The sequence below is a fragment of the Rhipicephalus microplus genome, chromosome 3, assembly GCF_043290135.1.
Source record: "Rhipicephalus microplus isolate Deutch F79 chromosome 3, USDA_Rmic, whole genome shotgun sequence".
Classification (NCBI taxonomy): domain Eukaryota; kingdom Metazoa; phylum Arthropoda; class Arachnida; order Ixodida; family Ixodidae; genus Rhipicephalus; species Rhipicephalus microplus.
In genome coordinates, this window is record NC_134702.1 from 43,902,779 (window position 1) to 43,922,921 (window position 20,143).

The following is a 20,143-nucleotide window of genomic DNA, read 5'->3' on the forward strand; positions in this document are numbered from 1 at the left end:
ATGAACATACTATACTCAAATCAATTAATCATTTTTTCAAGCTTGTTTTGTCAGTTTATACATTCTAGTTGTATTGAATAATGTTGCGTATTTTACAGGTTATCACTTGCATTCTACTAAAAGTCATAATAAATATGCCTATTTTTCTAGATACGTCATATAGGTGTTCGCTTTCAATTTGCTTCGAACCTAAAATTCACTATTCGCACAAGCCTACTTTTCTTGCATCATTGTCACGTGCTCAGTACGTCCAGGTTGCCAACGATGTGCATTTTTCATAAAAAGTGGCAAGTGCCAAACTTTCAAACAAGTGAGCAAGATGGGAATTGTTGTGAGACTTAAGGACGCCCCAAAGGCTGCATTTGTTTTTACAATGAAGGGAACAGCTTTTTGCTAGCTTCGCTTGCCAAGGTGCGAGTTTCAAGAAACTCAGCTGTACTGAGTGCTTCGATGTTGTCTGCCTGACCATTTTGCAGTGCCTGATGTAATCTTGGGTTGTTTCCTGTTGCTCTCAGATTTCAGGAACAGGTTTCCAACCCAAACAAGCTTCCATTGGACTCTCTGCTGCTCCAAGGCATGGCCACCTGCCACTCCATTACAGTCATTGACCGTCAGCTGTCGGGTGATCCGCTTGATCTCAAGATGTTCGAGGCCACCAGTTGGGTGCGTCACATAGATTAGTACTATATTCACATCTACACTACTTCGCTATGTTCATTTGCTTAATTTCATTTGATCCCCTTCTAAAGATAGTCTGTACTGTATGGTCAAACTAGTGACAACATAATTCTGCCTGTATTGATTCATCAATTCATTATTCTTTGTTGTGGTTGATCGGCTTTGTTACTGCACTGCTAAATAGGAGGGCACATGTTCAATCACTAGCCACATCAATTTCATTTTGATGTGGATGAAATGCAAAAGCACACAGTTCAAATTTAGGTGCATACTAAATAACACATTAGTCCAGATCCCTCATTGAAATGTGTCTCAAGACCTTATTTTGGTTTTGGATATGTAAATATATTCAGAATTAGGAAGCCTATTCATTTATTCATTGAAGAAATGAAAATAATAACAAGAGTTTTGCTGGCTCTGTGCTCTTTGATCTTTAATATACTTTTGAAGAAGCTGTTAGTGTTTTGTGTGTTGTAAATAACCAGGATTAAGTTCCAGGAATCAAGTTCGTTTAGTCATATCAAATGCAGATGAAGTTGTCCTGTTTAATATTGGCAGTCATGTCTTGCATGGGGCTGTAGATTGGTCTTTTTTAGTGGTCTTGGCTGGTGCGTAGTCATCAAATTTTACTTAGCTAAAACTTGTGGAGAAAGTCATCTTATGTCATTACTATGAGACACTTAACTGGTGCTAGCACTGCTTATTTTTTATTGGCTGGAATGGGCAATGAGTTTTTGCACTATGTTGCATCGAAACACAGGTTTTGGAGGAGCCAGACGTCGACGACAACTCAAAGTACGACATCATTGCACCGACAGTTGTGCGACCAGGACCTGCCAGCAGTTTAAAAACACCATCTGTGCCTTCTTTGAATGCTGCCGGAGACTTGTCTGAGGTTTGAACTGCATTTTCTCAACACTTTGCTTAAGACATTTCCTTTATTCTAGTGACTGTTTCACATGACAGTTAGTACCTTTACATTATAGCCCTCTAATGCATTTCTCACAAGATCATGGTGAGAAAAAAAAAAAGAGTAAGTAACCGGGAGACATGTAACTCGAAGAAGCAGTGAAACTGGGGCTGCTAAATAATAAAACAGATGCATGCACACAGTTTCACCTTAGAACAACGTACTCGTTCATCAGTGTATGGCGTAAAGGAGTCCTTGATGGAAGTCCAGTGTTGCTTCTGAGCAGGAGCACGGTGCAACTCTGCGGCAGGCCGGCAGAGAGGCCGAGCAATGGGAGAGTGGGTAGAGTGACAACACGTAGACCAGACTTTGGGGAGACTGACAGGAGACTGAGCTCTCACGTTTATTGCAGGCTGTGTTTTATGGAGGGGGACAAACAGTGATTTGTTCATGGGACACAGGTCACATGACTGGCAATGGCCACGACAGATTGGCTGCAGCAAACAGGCATCGAAGAGGCCTGTCTCCACCCAGTGACATTTACAGGAACCTTTACCACACTGGCATTTTTGTGTGCCACCAGGGGTCGCAAGACACAACATGTGGCATTTCTGTCACACCTTTTCCTGAACCATACTCGAGTACTTGGATGGCCCTGTGGCAGTTAACATCACCAAACTCGTTTATCTGACTCCACAGCGCATCCAGCACAGTGACTGCCTGCAAGGTATTGGGCAGAAATGTTGTAGGAACGACGTGTGAATAATACAGAGCTCTCTCTTCGTAGTATATCCAGTAAACTCTCAGTAAAGGGAAATCTCTCGAATGGAACTGCTGCTGAAAGAGCAACTGTTTCTAGTGTGATCGGTTTCATACTTCACCTCCGTGCCCCTTTTCATCTCTCGTGGAACTCATGTTAAACGAGGCATATTTTTGCTCGTCCCTTCAGGGTTCATTTATTAAGATTTCTGTACTTATCTATAGATTCTTTGCTGGGACAAAAACACCAAAAACACTACACTCAGGAGAATGATGTATGATGGTAGAGCATATAAGCAGGGTTCTTCAGTATGAAGAAGCACTTCTTGACCTCGTAGTTTGCAGCCGAAGATACTAAAATGCAGTGAGCTGGTAAAACTTAAGTACTTGGTATACATTGTTGCTACTTTAAAGAACGCTTATTGTTTGTGGTCTGCTTCACTGATCATTTTCATTCAGTTTGAGTTGGTGGACTTTTTTCTAGAAAGCAACTACTGTACAGCACGTGCTACTAAAAAGACGGTTGTTTATGTCATACAGTTTTCATGTAGCCTATGCTTGGCAAAAGAACCCACGTAGCCATTACCAGAGTAACTTGGTTTTGATGCCGGAATCGTGGTTTACTTTGGGCATTAGTGCTACTTTGTAGAAAGGAACTCTCTGTTCTGCAGAACTCTCTGTTCTGCTCTCAACGCGGCGACCGACCAACAATACCACCTCCTAGACCAGGATGGTACAGCAGACGACCAAATGGATCAACTCCAGGGCGACCACGATACGGTGAGCCGAGACGCTATCGGCGCTCAATCGCATGCAGAAGAGGACGCTAGCTGGCAGGCAGCGAAATCCACCAAAAAACGCAAGCAAGAGCACTGGAGCGGAGGCGCGGCAGCGCAGGGCTCCAGGACCAAGTTAAGACAGGCACGCCAACATTCAAGAAATTGCCAAAGCTACCGCCGTTGCCGAAGGACGATTACAAGATCGTCATTCGTCCAAACCAGGGCCTTCCGCTGAGAAACATTCTGACTCCTACGCTTGCGCAAGCAATCATCGAGGCATGCCAAGCTGGCATCAGAGATGACCATTTCATCCTTAGAATCAACCCAGGGTCAAACATAGCGATTCTGTCGACCAAATATGAGGAAGTGGCGGACAAAGTGCGTCTGATACGCGCCCTTGTGCTTAATGGCAGGGCTCACGCTGTCCGTGCATACGCCGCAAATGGAGACGATACTCTGAGAGGGGTGATTCACGGCGTACCGATGAACACCTCAACCGAAACTCTCATGGCGCACCTACGTGTCAGAACGCGCGGTGTGGAGATCATCACTGCCAGAATGATAGGCACAACGAAAAGCGCAGCCATTACATTTTTCGGTCCAACGCTACCTCGTACCGTCTACTATTACGGGGGTGAACTCCGCTGCTACCCCTTCCGACCTACGATTCAAGTCTGCAAGGTCTGCCGAGAAAAAGGACACCGCGCGGACGTTTGCCCGCATCCGGATCGCCCCATTTGCCGGCTGTGCGGACTGACTAATCCAACGGATGGACATCCGTGTTCTATTAGTTGCGCCTCGTGCAGGGAGGCTCACCCCACAGGAGATCCAACTTGCAAAAAAAGACTTAAGCCGCCGAAGCCTAAACAGCCGCAAGTACAAGCAGGCCACAGTGATAAGCTTCAACAGGGCACTAGCAACGACCCACCGAGGACCAAGAATATCCGCTCGTTCTCCTCCGAAGAGGAAGAAAACGCCTACAAATCAGCCGATGACAAGCACAGTTCCCGGTCGCATTCACGGTCCCCGGGCAGAAAGCCGCACTAGCCATCCAAGAAGAGCGCGCCAGCACCGACTCAGCAGAACCTCCACCGCGGTCCTCCAGGAGGGGGAGCCAAAGGCAACGGCGGGGATCAAGGATGCACCCAACAGGCATCATCACTTCCGGTAAGCTGGGCGGAAGCCGTGGCTCCCAAGTCTGCATGTACTCCCCCCATCACACAAAACGTACACTATCAAGCAGTAATCGCTGAAAACAAACAGCTTAAGCAACGCCTTGACAAATACGAGAACAAAATAATGTGGCTCGAAAAACAGCTGGCCCAATTAATGGGAGCCACCCCGAAAACTACAGTCCAGGCCTCTCAAAATCTAACTAGCCACCCAAGCGAAAAGCTACGGGACAATGGGCACATCCAACCGCAATCGACACCACCACGAGATCCTGCAGCCAATATAGGAACAGAACAAACAGCGACAAACCTCACTTTACAACAACAACTGCAGCTAATGCAACAGCACATACTGCAGCAAACAGAAGCCCAAATGAAACAGTTCTTTGTCGAATTTCATGACCTGAAGCGATACGTTCATGAAAGCCTCGACAAAGAAACGAAGCGTCGACGTAAGCAGAGCCAACCGCGGTCCCAGGAGTCTGACGCCAAAAGCATGCTTACCTCGAACGCTGAAAGCACACCCACCTCCTCGCATCATGGCAATTAACCGACGCATAGCAAACGAGAATCTCACTATATGGTCCTGGAACTGTCGTTCCCTGCACAACAAGCACGCTACACTCACTCTATACATAAAGGCGGCGCTGGTTCCTCCTGACGTAATCTGCTTGCAAGAGGTGGGAACCAGGCCTAAAACAGTTTCTGGCTACAAACTGTACATGGATCCAAATACACCTAAGATTGCGACACTCGTCCGGAAAGAATTGGCAGCTACATGCATAACGGCACCGAACGAAGAGACGCAACACCTTATCGTAACGCTCTGGCCAGCGAAGAAAGGACGCCCGAGGCAGGTTATATGTAACATATACAGTCCCCCACAAGACAGAAAAGCAGAATTCAGCAATATCTTCCACTATTTGAACAACAAGCTTCAACCACGCGACCGCTTGATCATCACTGGGGACTTCAACGCTTGGCACACCACATGGGGTTATAGCGCAGACAGACTCAAAGGTACGCGACTTTTAGAAGCGATACAGCGCTACGACTACACACTCCTCACGACACCGGGCATACCGACTCGTATAGGAAACAGTGTCAACAGGGACACCACTCCCGACCTTACCGTAACCAACAATGCCGCGACCATGCGCTGGAGTGTGCTGGACGACAATCTGGGCAGCGATCACAATATTGTGCAAATAACATATGAAACAGCTCGACTGCGACGCCCGCTCGGAAAAGCCAGACTGACTAACTGGACTAAATATAGAGAGCAACAGGAAGTAGACGGGCCCAAGCCAACAACTACAGCCCAATGGACACCGTACATTAAGGGTCTCTATGACAAGAACACCAAGATATATCAAACAACTACCGACGCACCTGCCATTGACACCCACTTGACACATCTTTGGGAAGTTCGTCGCCGCCTCACGAAACAGTGGCGCCGACAAAAGCTAAATAAGAAACTCAGACTCCGTATAGCGAAAATCACAGAGGAAGTAAACGCATACTCAAAGGAACTTTACAACAACAACTGGCGCACCTTCTGCCATTCCTTAAAAGGCACATTAAGCACGAAAAAGACGTGGAACATCCTACGGAGTCTTTTGGATCCCTCTGCAACAAGAACCGAAACAAACGCTACCCTTCAACGGCTAGCTGGGGAATTTCAAGGTGATCCGGATCAGTTAATAGAAGAGCTGAAACAACCCTACACAGGAGAACGCAAGCGAAACGTTAGCCCAACACCCAGTCAAGAATACAATGGAGAACCCAACACTGAGCTCGACGCCCCCATAACCTTTGCTGAGGTTTATGCAGCGGCTCAAAGCTTCAAAAGAAATACAGCGCCCGGATTGGATGGCATTACAAATGCCATGGTACGGAACCTCAGCGATGAAGCATTACAAGCCATCACAGACCACTTTAATCAGGAAGTCTGGACACCGAGTGGAAAGATACCTGCAGAATGGACACTGGCACAGGTTGTACTCATACCTAAACCAGGCAAACGGCGAAGCCTTGATCAGCTACTACCAATTTCTTTAACGTCATGCATTGGCAAGCTCTTCGAAAAAGTTATACTCACTCGTCTTGAGCAATACACAGAAGAGCGGGGGCTTCTACCAACATCTATGTACGGATTTAGGCGAGGAGTGTCTACCCAGGATATCTTCTTACTGCTCAAAGAGGAAGTGCTTAACCCAGCGCCAGGTAGTCTCAACAATCTACTCGCTGCACTCGACATCGAAAAAGCATTTGATAATATTGCGCACTCTACCATACTAGACGGTCTTGCAGCCATAGGATGCGGACAACGCATATTCAACTATGCCTCTGATTTTCTTGGAAATCGCAAGGCGCAGGTTGGCATAGCTGGTACCAAATCATCACCATACGACCTCCCACTGAAAGGTACACCTCAGGGCTCCATCTTGTCTCCATTTTTATTCAATATCGGCCTCCGGAAACTAGTCCTCCTGCTGGAGACTGTACCAAACCTGGGCTGTGCCTTTTACGCGGACGATATTACGCTATGGGCAACAAAGGGCTCCTATGGAGAACGACAAGATGTACTGCAAACCGCTATAGACATGATTCAAGGCTACCTCACTGCTGCAGGCATGTCGTGCGCACCTAGCAAATCGGAATATTTGCAAATAAGACCCCCACGCACTCGGTCCAACCGTGCACCAGCGCTGCAGCTAGAAATTGCCGGACAGATCATCAACAGGACCTCAGTAGCTCGAATATTAGGCATGCACGTGCAAGAAAACAACAGCGTAAAGACTGCAATAGGCAAACTCAAACACACCGTAAAGAGTATTGCATCCCTTATAGCTAGAATTGCGCGAAGTAATGATGGGATGACAGAGGTCGACATGGTACGCCTTGTACAGGCCTTCGTTCTCAGCCGAGTCACGTTCGCTCTTCCCTTTCAATCAACACGCAAGCCCGAAATAGAGCAGATTGACAGACTCATCAGAATTGCGTACAAAAGCAGCATTGCGACTTCCGAACAGCACAAGCACAGAAAAACTCATGGGACTCGGCATGCATAATACGTATGAAGAATTGGCCGCCGCTAGGCTAATCGCACAGCGAGAACGACTCACCACTACGCTCCAGGGAAGAACACTGCTACAGAGGCTGGGATACCCTCTCACCCCTCAATATTGTGGCGATGAGACAGTCATTGTACTCAAGCAAATACGTGATCAAATAATCGTGGAACCAGTTCCAAAAAACATGCACCCGCTCTACAACAAAAAGCGCCGTCAAGCGCGAGCACGAAAACTCCTGCAGAGAAGTAGCGATCCAGACGCTTACTTTACCGACGTCTGTCTTTATCCCGCGCCACCACAAGGCTCCAGAAAACAAGCATATGCATTGGCAGTGACTAACCAAAGCAAAGTCGTGGCCTGCGCGTCCCTACGCACCAGATCAAGTGCCACCGCAGAGGCAGCAGCCATAGCCTTGGCAATCAGAGAAGCCGAAAGAAGGGGGCGCTCAGCGTATAGTTTGACAGACTCGCAAGCTGCATGTCGCTTATACCTTAGAGGCACACTTCCAAGGTGCGTCACTGATATTTTGGGGTCCATGTTGATGGAGGCACATGGAGTCACTTGGTGCCCAGGGCATGACGGCCTGGGGGGGAACGAGGAGGCAAACTGCGTAGCTCGCGGACTTACTGGCCTAGACGCAGGACTCTCCTCAGGACACCTCACAGGGCATCATGAAGAGCAAAGTGTAACAAGCAGGCAGATATTGGAAAACCAACGCCTTACAAGACGCACGTACGCCCCTCCACATCCGAACTTAAGCAGCCAACAAGCCCGGGATTGGCGCCGTCTCCAAACGAACACATACCCCCACATATCAAAACTACACGCAATTTTTCCACAGATATACACAACAGGGGTATGCCCATGGTGTAGTAACCACACAGCCACACTTACACACATAACCTACCAATGTACCGAGCGGCCAGCCAATGCAGTATCTAGGTTGGTGCGCTCACTACAAACACTCACAACGTGGTCTTGGGAGGCACGGCTTTCCGAGCTGGCACTGGGGAGCCAACTGGTGACCCTAGACCAGGCCCGACGAGCCGCTGTGGCCAGTGGGGCTCTACAAGAGGGCTCCACCCGGGATTAGTCACGTAATTTTAATTCTTCAATAAAGTTTATTCTCTCTCTCTGTTCTGCACAAGCATTGATGAGCTCAGTAACAATAACAAATACTTATATCTAGCATTCTTTGTAGTAAAGGTTCTGGATGTCAGGATGAAAATACTACCATATTTACACAACCGTAAGTCGAATTGAACATAGGTCGACCTCCCCCCCCTTGAAGTTGCATGGCAAAAAAATAATTAAATAAAAGAGCACGAGCATATCTAATTAAAGATACATATATTTACAATGTCTAAAAAATACATAATTGAATTAAGATGGCTTCATGGCTGTGTTTGAACGTTGTGCAGGAAAGCTAGCTTCGCAAGAGTACATGGGAATCATTTTCAGAAATACTTTACACACGGAAGTAGTTTTCGATTCTGGGTCGACCTAAAATCGTGTAAATATGGCGAATGTACTTTTCTGATGCTTAAGCTCGGTTTGCTACGAGTCATTCGGTTCTTCTTTTGCAGGTGCCTTCTTCCATTGAGGTCGGCATAGTGCGCGAGTTCCCCTTCTCCTCGGGTCTTCAACGCATGAGTGTGGTCACTCGTGTGCTGGGGTCGACCCACTTCGACATATTCTGCAAGGGCGCCCCCGAGACCATCGCCTCTCTCTCCAAGTCTGAGACAGGTTGGCATTTCACGTGTTGCCTGGGACGTTTAGTCTGACAGAAGTGGAATGAGACTACTGCCCAATAAACTTGCAGTCAGTTGCATCAGTGCTTCACATTACTGGTCGCAGAAGACTGGGCCTGAAGACTATGTGTGTAAACAAAAGGCAAATGGAAGAAAGTGTTTCACACTTTAGTTATCATGCATAAACTATATGCGTCATACTGCCAACCCAGACTGCTAACTGTGTGTGTTAACATGCATGATATGAATTGTGATGGAGATTTGAAGTAGGCCAGATGATTCACATAGATCAATGAACATCACACATTCATATCAGCAGAAATGTAGTTGTGCAATATTTTTAATGCACAGACACGAACGTTAAAAGATCACTTAATCAAGCAGCATGTAGAAAACATATAAAAAGTAATACGTACCTGATATGCTCGTGGCACTCACTTCAGTAAGGCTGCCACTTTTAATCAGTTCTCTCACTTGGTTTCAGCCAACTAATGGCTCGTAGTTCACAGCCAGTGACCTAGGCAAAAGAAACTTGGGAATATGCTCAAACTTGGTAATGATGCTGTTATTGAAGTAATGAAAAAAATTTATATATTGTGTAACACGGTAGCTGACGTGCAAGCATTTGTGAAATGCCGAATGTATGCAGTGGGGCGATTACCCAAGCTCAGAGAAGGTTTCAGGGAGCATATATTTTCATCTGCTTTCTCACCGTTTTTAAAGACAATGTTATGTTCATTATATATTGTCATAGCTTTGAAAGTCATTGGCCATTTCTTCTTCGCATTCACAGTGCCACCGGACTTCGTGGAGACGCTAACATTTTACACCCAGCTAGGCCATCGAGTGCTGGCACTGGCACACCGGCCGCTGACATCGAGTTTTGCCAAGGTTCACCGACTACCGCGGGAAGAAGTCGAGAACAATCTCACCTTTGTCGGGCTGTTGGTGATGGAGAACAGGCTTAAGCCAGAGACCACCTCCGTCATTCGCACGCTTCGAGCTGCCAACATCCGCACCATCATGGTCACAGGTAGGTATCGTCTGCTGAATTCAGCGTTGTTAAATCTGCTTCATTCAAGGAAGGTCAATCTGTTTTCATTCCTTTGTCTTTAGGGAGGGTTCAGTTAGAACGAGCACTGTGAGCACGTAGATTATTCCTCTCTCTCCCATATTTGTCATCATAGGTATCCTCTCGTGCAACCTCATATTTGTGGGTCTTAAGTGCCTGGCCACAGTGTGCTAATCTTCATCATAACAGTAACACAACGATGCGCCATGTCCTTGACATCCTTCACTGCCACCAGGTGACAACATGCTGACGGCCGTGAGTGTGGCACGTGACTGCCACATGATTGAACGGGGCCAGGAGGTGCAGATCCTCTCGTCGAGCACAGACACATCTGACATGGTGCCTGTCCTCAGCTGGCAGTCCTCCGAGGCACCACCACCATCCAACAAGTCTCATCGCAAGGCCAGTGACATCCTCCCGAACGTAAGTGACAAGGCAACTCCTCTGTATATACGCTCACATTGTCTCGTGCCCCGATTTCACATCAGCAAAAGTTGAAATGTTTTTTTATTGTGATAGCAATTATAAGGACACTCTCGCTGGAGTTTGGCGCCGGCATCGGCGTCGCCATCACTCACTGTATATGTAAACGTATCTATATATGTGAAAACACAAGAAAGAAGAAAAATCCAGAAAAAGACTCTGGCGGGTGCATTCGAACGTGGGACCTCCACACCATGAATGCGAGGCGTTCACCACTGAGCCACCGAGGGGCACCTCCTTCAACATTCAAACAGCAAGCTGTTTCTATCTACCACTTACCGCTGTTGGCGGGCAGTTCGTGGGGGGGGGGGGGGGGGAACTATTGTGTTTTCAGCATTAACAGCAAGATGGCACAATGAGCATGCGGCGGCTCTCATCTCTGACGCGTGCTTTGGCCCGCGGAGAGGAGGGGAGTGGACAATCTCTCGCGCGCCTTTATCTCTCGGTAGGAAGGATCATACGTCTTAGCTGGCGTTGGGCTTGCACTGGAACGATTCTGTTGTAGTTACGGGGCACACAAAGGTCACTGCAATTGTTGCACAGCCTCTGTTTGCAAAAAGGGCACACTTTTCAGACACAGTGAAGTAACAACTGAGATGCTTATTCGCGTGCATCTGTACCTGTGAGTATGTTTTGTGCGTCATTTGTGCGTGAGAAATGCGGGGCACGTTTTGATCTGCTTGTCATTCTGCGTGTGGCCTTCCAATTTGTTGCTGTCGCGATCATTGCTTCGCCTTTGCGGTAAAGCTGTGACTTTTTCCTCTGACTGAACACTGTGGGTGACGTCATCAGAAAAACTAACTTAGAAAAAAAATGTGATTTCGGGTCTTACCGTATATACTCGTGTAAGGGCCGCCCTCGTGTAAGGGCCGCACCCCAACTTTGAAAGCGGATATTTCGAAAAAAAAAAAAAAAAGTTCAAAATGTCCCGCCAGAAAAGTGTAGTTAGTTCATTTACAGCCAGATGGCGCTGCACGCTTTTCCGCTTTTATTCTACTTCCGCCGACGCGCCGACCACGCTGTTGACAGCGCGCCGCCATATTTGCCTTGTGCGGCCTCTTTGTTGGCATCGTTCCTAGCATCGTGTCGATACGTTGGCAGCGCGACTTCAGATCGGTGTCGTCGGTGTCACTTTGTTGGTTGTAGTGAACCCTGCAGAAGCCAGCGCACGTGACGGACGATGGGCCGGCATCTGAGATCATTCACTGCAGCATTTAAGCTGCAAGTGATTGACTATGCCGAGGAGCACGGGAAGCGGGAAGCTGGACGAAAGTACGACGTCGATGAGAAGCGCGTGCGTTACTGGATGAATCAGAAAGATGCCCTCGCCGCTACTAACAGGAGCCGAAAGGCGTTTCGCGGGAAAAAGTGCAAGTACCCGCAACTCGAAAGCGAGCTCGTCAACTACGTCGTCGACACACGAAGGGACGGCTACGCCGTATCGACTGACATGATACGCGTCAAAGCCCTCAGCATCGCTCGCCACATGGAAATACCCCCGGCACAATTCAAGGCAAGTCGGGGCTGGGCTACGCGGTTTATGAACCGTAACCAGCTTTCTATTCGGCGCCGAACGACGATTTGCCAAAAACTGCCGCGCGAGTACGAAGACCACGTCATTAAGTTTCATCGCTTCGTGAATGCTCTCAGGAGGGAGCATGAATACGACCTGTCCCAAATTGGGAATGCGGACCAGACACCTGTGTGGTTCGATGCACCGGAAAGCACCACAGTGGATTTAAAAGGTGCGAAAAGTGTGTCTGTGCGCACGACTGGTGCAGAACGCCAAAGGTGCACTGTGATGTTGTGCATCACGGCAGACGGCAGGAGGCTTCCGCCGTACGTCGTATTTAAAAGGAAGACTCTCCCAAAAGAGAAGTTCCCTCAGGGAATCGTCGTACGTGCGCAAGAGAAGGGCTGGATGTCCGAGGAACTGGTCGTTGACTGGATTAAGACCGTCTGGGCAAACAGACCTGGAGGGCTGTTACAACGGAAAGCCCTCCTTGTTTTGGACAGCTTTAGGGGCCACTTGACCGACCGCGTCAAGAACCGAGTTGCCGCAACTCGTACGGACTTGGCCGTCATTCCCGGTGGCCTGACGAGTGTGCTGCAGCCGCTCGACGTATGCGTCAACAGACCATTCAAAGTGGAATTTCGCCGATGTTACTCTGAATGGATGGCTGGAGGCGTCCACGAGAAGACCCCTACAGGACGGCTGAAGCGGGCGTCGCTCCAACAGGTGTGTGAATGGATTTTGAATGCGTGGCGTGCCATGTCAGTAGAAGTAGTTGCTAAAAGCTTCAAGGTAACGGGAATTTCGAACTCCATGAACGGCACCGAAGATGACCGTCTCTGGGAAGACGCGGACGCCGAGGCGAGCTCCTCCGAGAACGAGGACAGCGAAATGGAATCCGAATAAAAACATTTCTGGCATGTCATTTGTGACTCTTGCACTCTGCTACTGTTGCATAAACAGTACAGACCTTTGGCCTGTACTGCCTGTACTAAATCGGCCTGATTCGTGTAAGGGCCGCACCTAGCAAAATTTTCGAAAAAAAAGTGCGGCCCTTACACGAGTATATACGGTAATTAAATTCGTAGTTTGCTGTATACCTGCCAAGTTCTAAAAGGGGTATTGACACAAAAATTCTAAGTTGTTTTTTTTTTTTTTTGGCACCAAATGAAAACGCAGGTCCTCAAGAGTATTGAATGTGTACTGGTAAATATAAGTACATCCTGAAAAATTAATCGCAATTTTTTTTTTGAAAGCTAGTCTCAGTTACTGCTGTGCCTTGACGTCATGACACAGAAGGAGCTTCTTGCCGCATGCTCACACAATATGACGTGGCGTTATGGCCCCTATGATTCGTGACTTCTTTGGTGGCAAACAAAAGGCCATTTCAAGGTGAAAACCTTTACTGTTTCGTGCTCATGTCCGTCCTTCCGTCCGTGCCCTGGCACAGTGTCAGGTGGGCGGTGAGGCACGCCAAAGGACTCCAGTCGCATCGAACTTTGCAGCGCTCGCGTTTTGCTTCCATAGCATCACTGCGCCCAGGGTGTCCAATCATGCCAGAAGAGAGACGTATGCATCGCATTCCGTTCTGACCGACCCTGTCTCAATGGGCACAGGTGTTCGCCGAACACACTCTGGAATTTGCAAGGTGTCCAATTTTTCTGTATCTTCTAGTACATGATGTCACCACAGAAGATGTGTGAGGTCACCAGAATTGATACTGTAGTCTGATGTCTCACTAGTGTTGATGTCAGCAGGTGTGCAAGGGGACAATATACTTTAGTGTTAAGGCAAACTAACTTATAATTTACTGTGCCTCACACTTGGTCAGAGCAGTCTGTATATACAGGAGATCTGTATGATGTAGTAAAGTCAGCTTCAAAAATTGGTGTCAGTGCCCCTTCAACTGCGGCGCTGCACCCTCGTTAAACCACACAGTGCAGATACGTTTCCAAGACTCAAGTATCACGTACAAGTTTAGCAAGCAGTAATTGAAAGTGAATGAAAAGACAACTTATTGCACTCTGGAGGCGAACCTGCCCCAGAAAAACCTGCTCTTCCAATAAAGCTATTGCAGCAGCCATCCATCAGTCCTCTATTTCTTTTTTTATTTATTTATACCACGAGAATATAATACTGCAATTGTTTCCTGCCATGCTCAGAACCAAGGCAGCAGCAACAACGTAAATTTACTACAAGGTGAATAGACCAGTATTGACTAACACTGAAAATATGTTTTCTGATAAAATTGTGTAAAAAATATCTTCAATACAGCTATGCTGCTGTCATTTTAATGCGCAGCTTTGTGACATAAATGTTCTTCTTTGTTGCATGTTGGGCACCTCAGGGCGTGACCTCCATCTCTATGGGCCATCCGCTTGTTGCTGTGACGGGAAAGACTTTCGCTGTGCTGCGTGAACACTATCCAGATGTCCTGCAGAAGGTGAGGGTTCTTGCCTTTATTGTACGTTGCGTTCGTGACTTGGTGTACTTGCCATTGTCCATGAAACCAGTTAGTCACACTTCCTCCTTGAACATATTTTTTTTTTATTACACCAAGGGGGGCACCTTCTGTGATGGTCTAATGCTTATGGTGCTTGACAGCTGAACCAAAGATTGCGTGATCGAGTCCCTCACGTGGCGACTGCATTTTGACGCTTGCTAAACGCTCAAGGTCCGTGTGCTTGAGGTGCACGTTAAAGGATGCAGGTGGTCGAAATTTATGGAACCCGCCACAGCGACATCTCTCATATTCATATTGGGGTTTTAGGATGTTAATTATTATTATTATTGTTGTTGTTGTTCAAAGGCACCGTAAATACATGCACAACAGTAGTCGCAGCCCGTCCACGTACCAGGAGAATATTGGTACACTAAATATCATGATAAATATTAAAAAAATTTGCCTCCTGCAAGGGAGAGAATACTAATGCAAACTGGTTTGTCTATAAAAATTTTTAACTGAATCATGGATTTTTGTCCTTGTCATGTACAGTGCCTCTATGTCTCTCCCTCCAGCTTACAACGTGCACCCACATAATCATTTCGCATTGGTGTAGACTGCCATCTCCTTACAAGCCATATTTAGCTTATTCTGGTGTTTCTAAGTTTCGTATAAAGTAGTTTCTCGATACTGTTTTCCCAAATGGGCGAGTACTTTGCAGTGCTGGAGGTGGGCTCGATAAACTCAAGGCGAACGAAAATACGCTAGGTACTTAGTACATATCATGCAAGGCGTGTTTCCTGCACGAGACCTTAATCTGCGGAACTTATGCTGCGATTTCTAAATGGTCACACGGCAAATGTCACTAATATGTCCATTAATTTCTCTTTGTATTTACGCATTTTTTCTGAATTGAAATGAGCTTTTGAAAATCTGCAGGTGGCTGTGTGTGGCGCCGTGTTTGCACGCATGGCTCCTGATCAAAAGCAGCAGCTGGTGGAACTACTTCAGGAGATGGGGTAGGTGGCTTAGCACATGAATTAAAATTCACCCATAGACACTTGTTTGCATGCCTCTAGAAGCTTGCTGCTAGCATTTAGCGCAAGCTACCTTCATTTCTGTGTACAGGGCACTAGCACTGCAGCTTGAACAGTGACATACATCTTTAATACACAGTTGCATGGAAGTACAGCGTAGACTACATTTTGGAGTTTGAATCGGCCTATTGTTACAGGTGTACACAAACCGGAACTTCGTCAGAGTAGTTTCAGAATTGCTCACATTCAAATTTTCGAGAATTGCACATCTGTATCCTCTTTAATTCAAACTGACACTTAAAGGCTGTATTTTTAAAAAATAATGGCAATCAATTGCTAAATCGATTGTTTTATGGGAGTAGCCATGGTCTTTGTACACACGTTATACACATAACGACTGAGTTATGTGTAAAACTGGATGAGTTAGGTATGGGGCTTGTGTAAGAATGAAGTATGCAGTGATAGTTTGTAGTGTTGTGCCTTTGCACCCAGTGTCATTGAGACGTCACACAGGTCGCAAGAAAAATACATAACAGATGGCACCACCGTACCATTGCATATAAGTGATTTTCACTGGATTAAAGGCTGTTGTCAGCAGGAGCAGGTTTTATGAGCATCTATGCACATTTGTGTATTTCAGGTACTACGTTGGGATGTGTGGAGATGGTGCTAATGATTGTGGGGTAAGCAGTTCAATTTGCTATGTTTTTGGTGTGGGCTTCACTTGCTGATTGTGTAATATTCGTCCAGAGTTCTTAAGCACACATGGAAGTCCTCATATAATGAATGCTTGGAGCATACCCAAAGCTCGAAGCAGAGTTTCAAAACTGTGTTGATTGAGCATCTGCGGCCTTTCTCATCATTTTAGGGTTTATGCACAGGATTAACAGCTTTTGTAGAACTTGCATTCTCGGCAGTTTCAAGAACAGCATCTGTTGTGCTAATTTAGAATTCTATGGTTGTCGATCAAGACCACTTTGTATGGCTGAAACACGTAAGCACATGCTGGGAAAAAGTTTTGTATTGCTCTCCACTTTGAAGCTACTCTTTCTTGTCGATCCCAGCAGCAGTGAGAAGATTGTGATGCCTAATCCTTGAGCTTCAATTTGATTCATTCTATCAAGTATGGTGCAAGTCACTGGCATCTTTTTCCTTTTTTTTATGTTTGCATAAAATTAAAAAATTTGGTGGCGGTACTTGTACTACATTGTATATCTGTTCGTGGTAGACATAAAGCAATTCAACTTAATTGGCTGGCGTATTCACGAAAACTTTCATTTATTTCTTGATCAATGAATTTTGTGAAGGCCCTGAAGGCAGCACATGCTGGCATCTCTCTCTCGGACACGGAGGCGTCTGTGGCATCTCCTTTCACATCCAAAGTGGCCAACATCTCCTGTGTGCCCACACTTATCAAGTAAGTGTCTCTTACAGAATGTGAGACAATGTGGTAGTATCAAAGAGAGGCACACCTCTACAAAGATTCGGTTTGGGCAGCATTTTAATTTGTGAAGGACAACTATACAGTCTTTCAGTTAGCTGCTTGCATTAATGCCTACCTAGTATCCAAGTCTTCCATCCACCAAATGGCAGGGATGACATGCATGAGGGTTTGGGATTAGCAGGTTACATTACCCAGCCAATAAGCTGCCTATTACCCTCATTCACTAAACATGCATACTTGATAACACTTTTTTTTCTGTTTTCGAGCCTTCCCAGTCCTTTTACTTGCTGTGTTAGTGGAGAGCGCGCAGCTCGCAATTTTTTTGCACCAATTCAACTACAAATTGTATTTTGTACTAGTGTGTACTGTTGCCACGAGGGTACCATAAATGCCAGCTTGCACTAAACGCCAGCTTACCGAAAACAACAGCTTACCATAAGCGCCAGCATACCGTAAACACCAGGTTAACGTAAACACTAGGTTAATGTATTTGAATACCAGGTTACTATGCACACCAGGTTATCGTGAACACCACGTGCTGTAAACTCCAGGTTACCTTAAAAAAAAACACAAGTGTACCATAAACACCAGTTTACTGTTTACTGTATTGAAATGTGTGAGCTATACTGCAAACACCCGTACATTGCGCAGCCTATGTACTACTGTAAAAAGAAGTTTACTAGTGTTTACTGTGCATTCCTGTCACCTATCATTATACTTTCCATTGCTTGCAGCATTGTCCCCAAATTAAGTTGAGACCTTTTTGTAAACCTCCATGTAGATCTGCTTTATATAAAGATAAATACCGGTAAGATGCAGCTGCTATATAGTGGTACACTATTAGTCATGATTCGAGAACACTTGCCGAGTGCGCTTCACCCCATCCTTCTAGTTGTTATGCTCTCGTGGTTCGGCTCAACGGTTACTACCTGTCCTGATTAGACATAATCCTTAACAACTTCCAGTGTCTCGCCACCTACTGCAAAGTGCTGTTTTCTGCTTAGACTGTTGCACATTACTCAAGTTTTATGCATATTAGTTTTCAAACCTACTGTTCTGCTTTTCGTGTCCAGGTCAGTAACCAGGAGCTGTAATTTGCACAAGATGTAGGCTTTGGTTGTAGCTTAAACTACCCTGGACGAGGCTGTGCTAGATTTTTCATGCTGAAAGCTACATTCCCCGTGAGTACTTGGCAGCTGGCAATAAAGGTGGCATGCATTTCGTGACCTATTGCTCGAAGTTTTTCAGTATGTCGCGAATTCACGACATCTGGCAGTAAAGGGTCATTTCAGTGTCGGGTGTGGGACACAACATGACAGCACGAAATGCAACAGACAGGAGCTCTTGTACTTTATGCTTTCCTTGTGTCTTGTCCTGTCCTAGATGCCAAAATGGAATGTCCAGACATGTGTTATTTCACGTTATCTTTTGATCTAACCCCAGGGAAGGCCGGGCAGCATTGGTGACGTCATTTGGCATCCTCAAGTACATGGCATGCTACAGCATGACGCAGTTCACCTCGGTGCTCATCCTCTACTCTCTCTACTCCAACCTCACCGACCTCGAGTTCCTCTACATTGACCTCTTCCTCATCACGCTCTTCGCCGGCCTGTGTGAGTAGCACAAAGACAAAGGTACCGGACCGTACCATGATTTCCATATGGTGCAATACAAGCTGTGGAGTGCATACTTTAAAATGATACCATTATAAAGCAATAAATAAGTTTAGACGGTAAAATTATTGCGTGAGAACTTTGTTATTAATTTTGCAATCATTTCATCAGCATTAGAAATGAAACGTTCATTTACAAATTTCATGCTGTAACTTGAGCATCTGAATGTGTGAAGACAAGGAAAAGTAAGTTTGCTACTTCCAACAATAATGTTTGGCAGACGTGTGAAGGATTTCTTAGTGTTGCGGCTTTGTCCGGTTATCTTGCCTTCTAAGTTTAATTGCTTACATGGAATTTGTCACGACTGCGATTCGTCTTTGTTGTCGCACTCGTGACGGGCAGTTTACCTCTTCATCAGGGCGGATGGACGTGAAGGCTTTACTAAGTGCCCATTCCACATTTCAAAACTAGTGTAGCACTTGTCTTTCACGACCACTCATGTGTTATGTTCACCAAATCTGAAGCCCACGATTTTTTAGTGGCCCAAGGCTTGTAACTGTCTAAGAAGTTGTTATATTATTCTATATTTTCAAGGTGCCTTGTGGTTGTTTGCGCATTTGCCATGGCTTAACTGAAGCAGAGACCTACGTCACACAAGAACACTTGTTTTTTACAGTTGGCCGTACCGAACCAAGTGCCGCACTGGATAAGCGGCCACCCCCGTCGAGCCTGATGGGAGTCACACCACTGACGTCCATCCTTAGTCAGATTATACTAGTCATTGCTGTGCAAGTTTTCGGCATCGTCACTCTTTGGAGACAGCACTGGTAGGTGCCCTTACTTCAAGGCTGTTGTATGGTATTCAATTATTATTTGTGCACGCGTGCAGTGAAATCTCTGTAGAGAGACATTACTCGTGTTTCTTTAGATCAGGGCTCTCAAACAAGCGGCTTGCTAGCCTCGCTAGCTTGTGGCCTGTGGTCTCTACATAGCAGTCTTCGTTCTATTTTTTTCATTTACCTAATAAGTATGTCCTTAAGCTAGACCCGCATGACTGGTTTAAGGCATTGTTTCCGTGAGGCACCCCATGTAGCCGCTGCATGTCGAAACATAATGCAGACACAAAAACTACCTTTCAAAATCGTTGTCCAGATTTTAGTTTATTTGGCAGTTGCTACCAACACACTGTTAAAATCCTGGCACCAAATGTCTTTAAAAAATAACCCGTATTTCAGATATGGGAAGGGTTTTCTTTCAAATGGTCACGCTTGCTGACAATCCATACAACTACCCTACCCTTCCTCCCCCCACTACCGCTCCTATATCCTCCTCTGTCCTTGTCCTTGCGGGACTAAATCGACTGCGAATCGCTGGCTCGGGTGAGTTTGAGATCCCTGCTTTTGATAAAACTG

At 46.2% G+C, this 20,143-nt stretch overlaps 1 protein-coding gene across 2 annotated transcripts in view; it reads left to right on the forward strand.

Annotated features, from left to right (window-relative positions):
* The window catches only part of LOC142803703 (polyamine-transporting ATPase 13A3-like), a 160,785-nt gene that overhangs the window by 123,632 nt on the left and 17,010 nt on the right, over positions 1-20,143 (forward strand). For both annotated transcript variants that reach the window (XM_075889356.1, XM_075889355.1), the window contains exons 14-24: positions 516-663; positions 1,439-1,573; positions 8,962-9,121; positions 9,920-10,159; positions 10,434-10,621; positions 14,542-14,637; positions 15,577-15,656; positions 16,315-16,357; positions 16,982-17,091; positions 18,562-18,731; positions 19,408-19,558. In XM_075889356.1, coding sequence (XP_075745471.1) covers positions 516-663; positions 1,439-1,573; positions 8,962-9,121; positions 9,920-10,159; positions 10,434-10,621; positions 14,542-14,637; positions 15,577-15,656; positions 16,315-16,357; positions 16,982-17,091; positions 18,562-18,731; positions 19,408-19,558 — 1,521 coding nt within the window. The remainder of the gene's footprint in view (positions 1-515; positions 664-1,438; positions 1,574-8,961; positions 9,122-9,919; positions 10,160-10,433; positions 10,622-14,541; positions 14,638-15,576; positions 15,657-16,314; positions 16,358-16,981; positions 17,092-18,561; positions 18,732-19,407; positions 19,559-20,143) is intronic.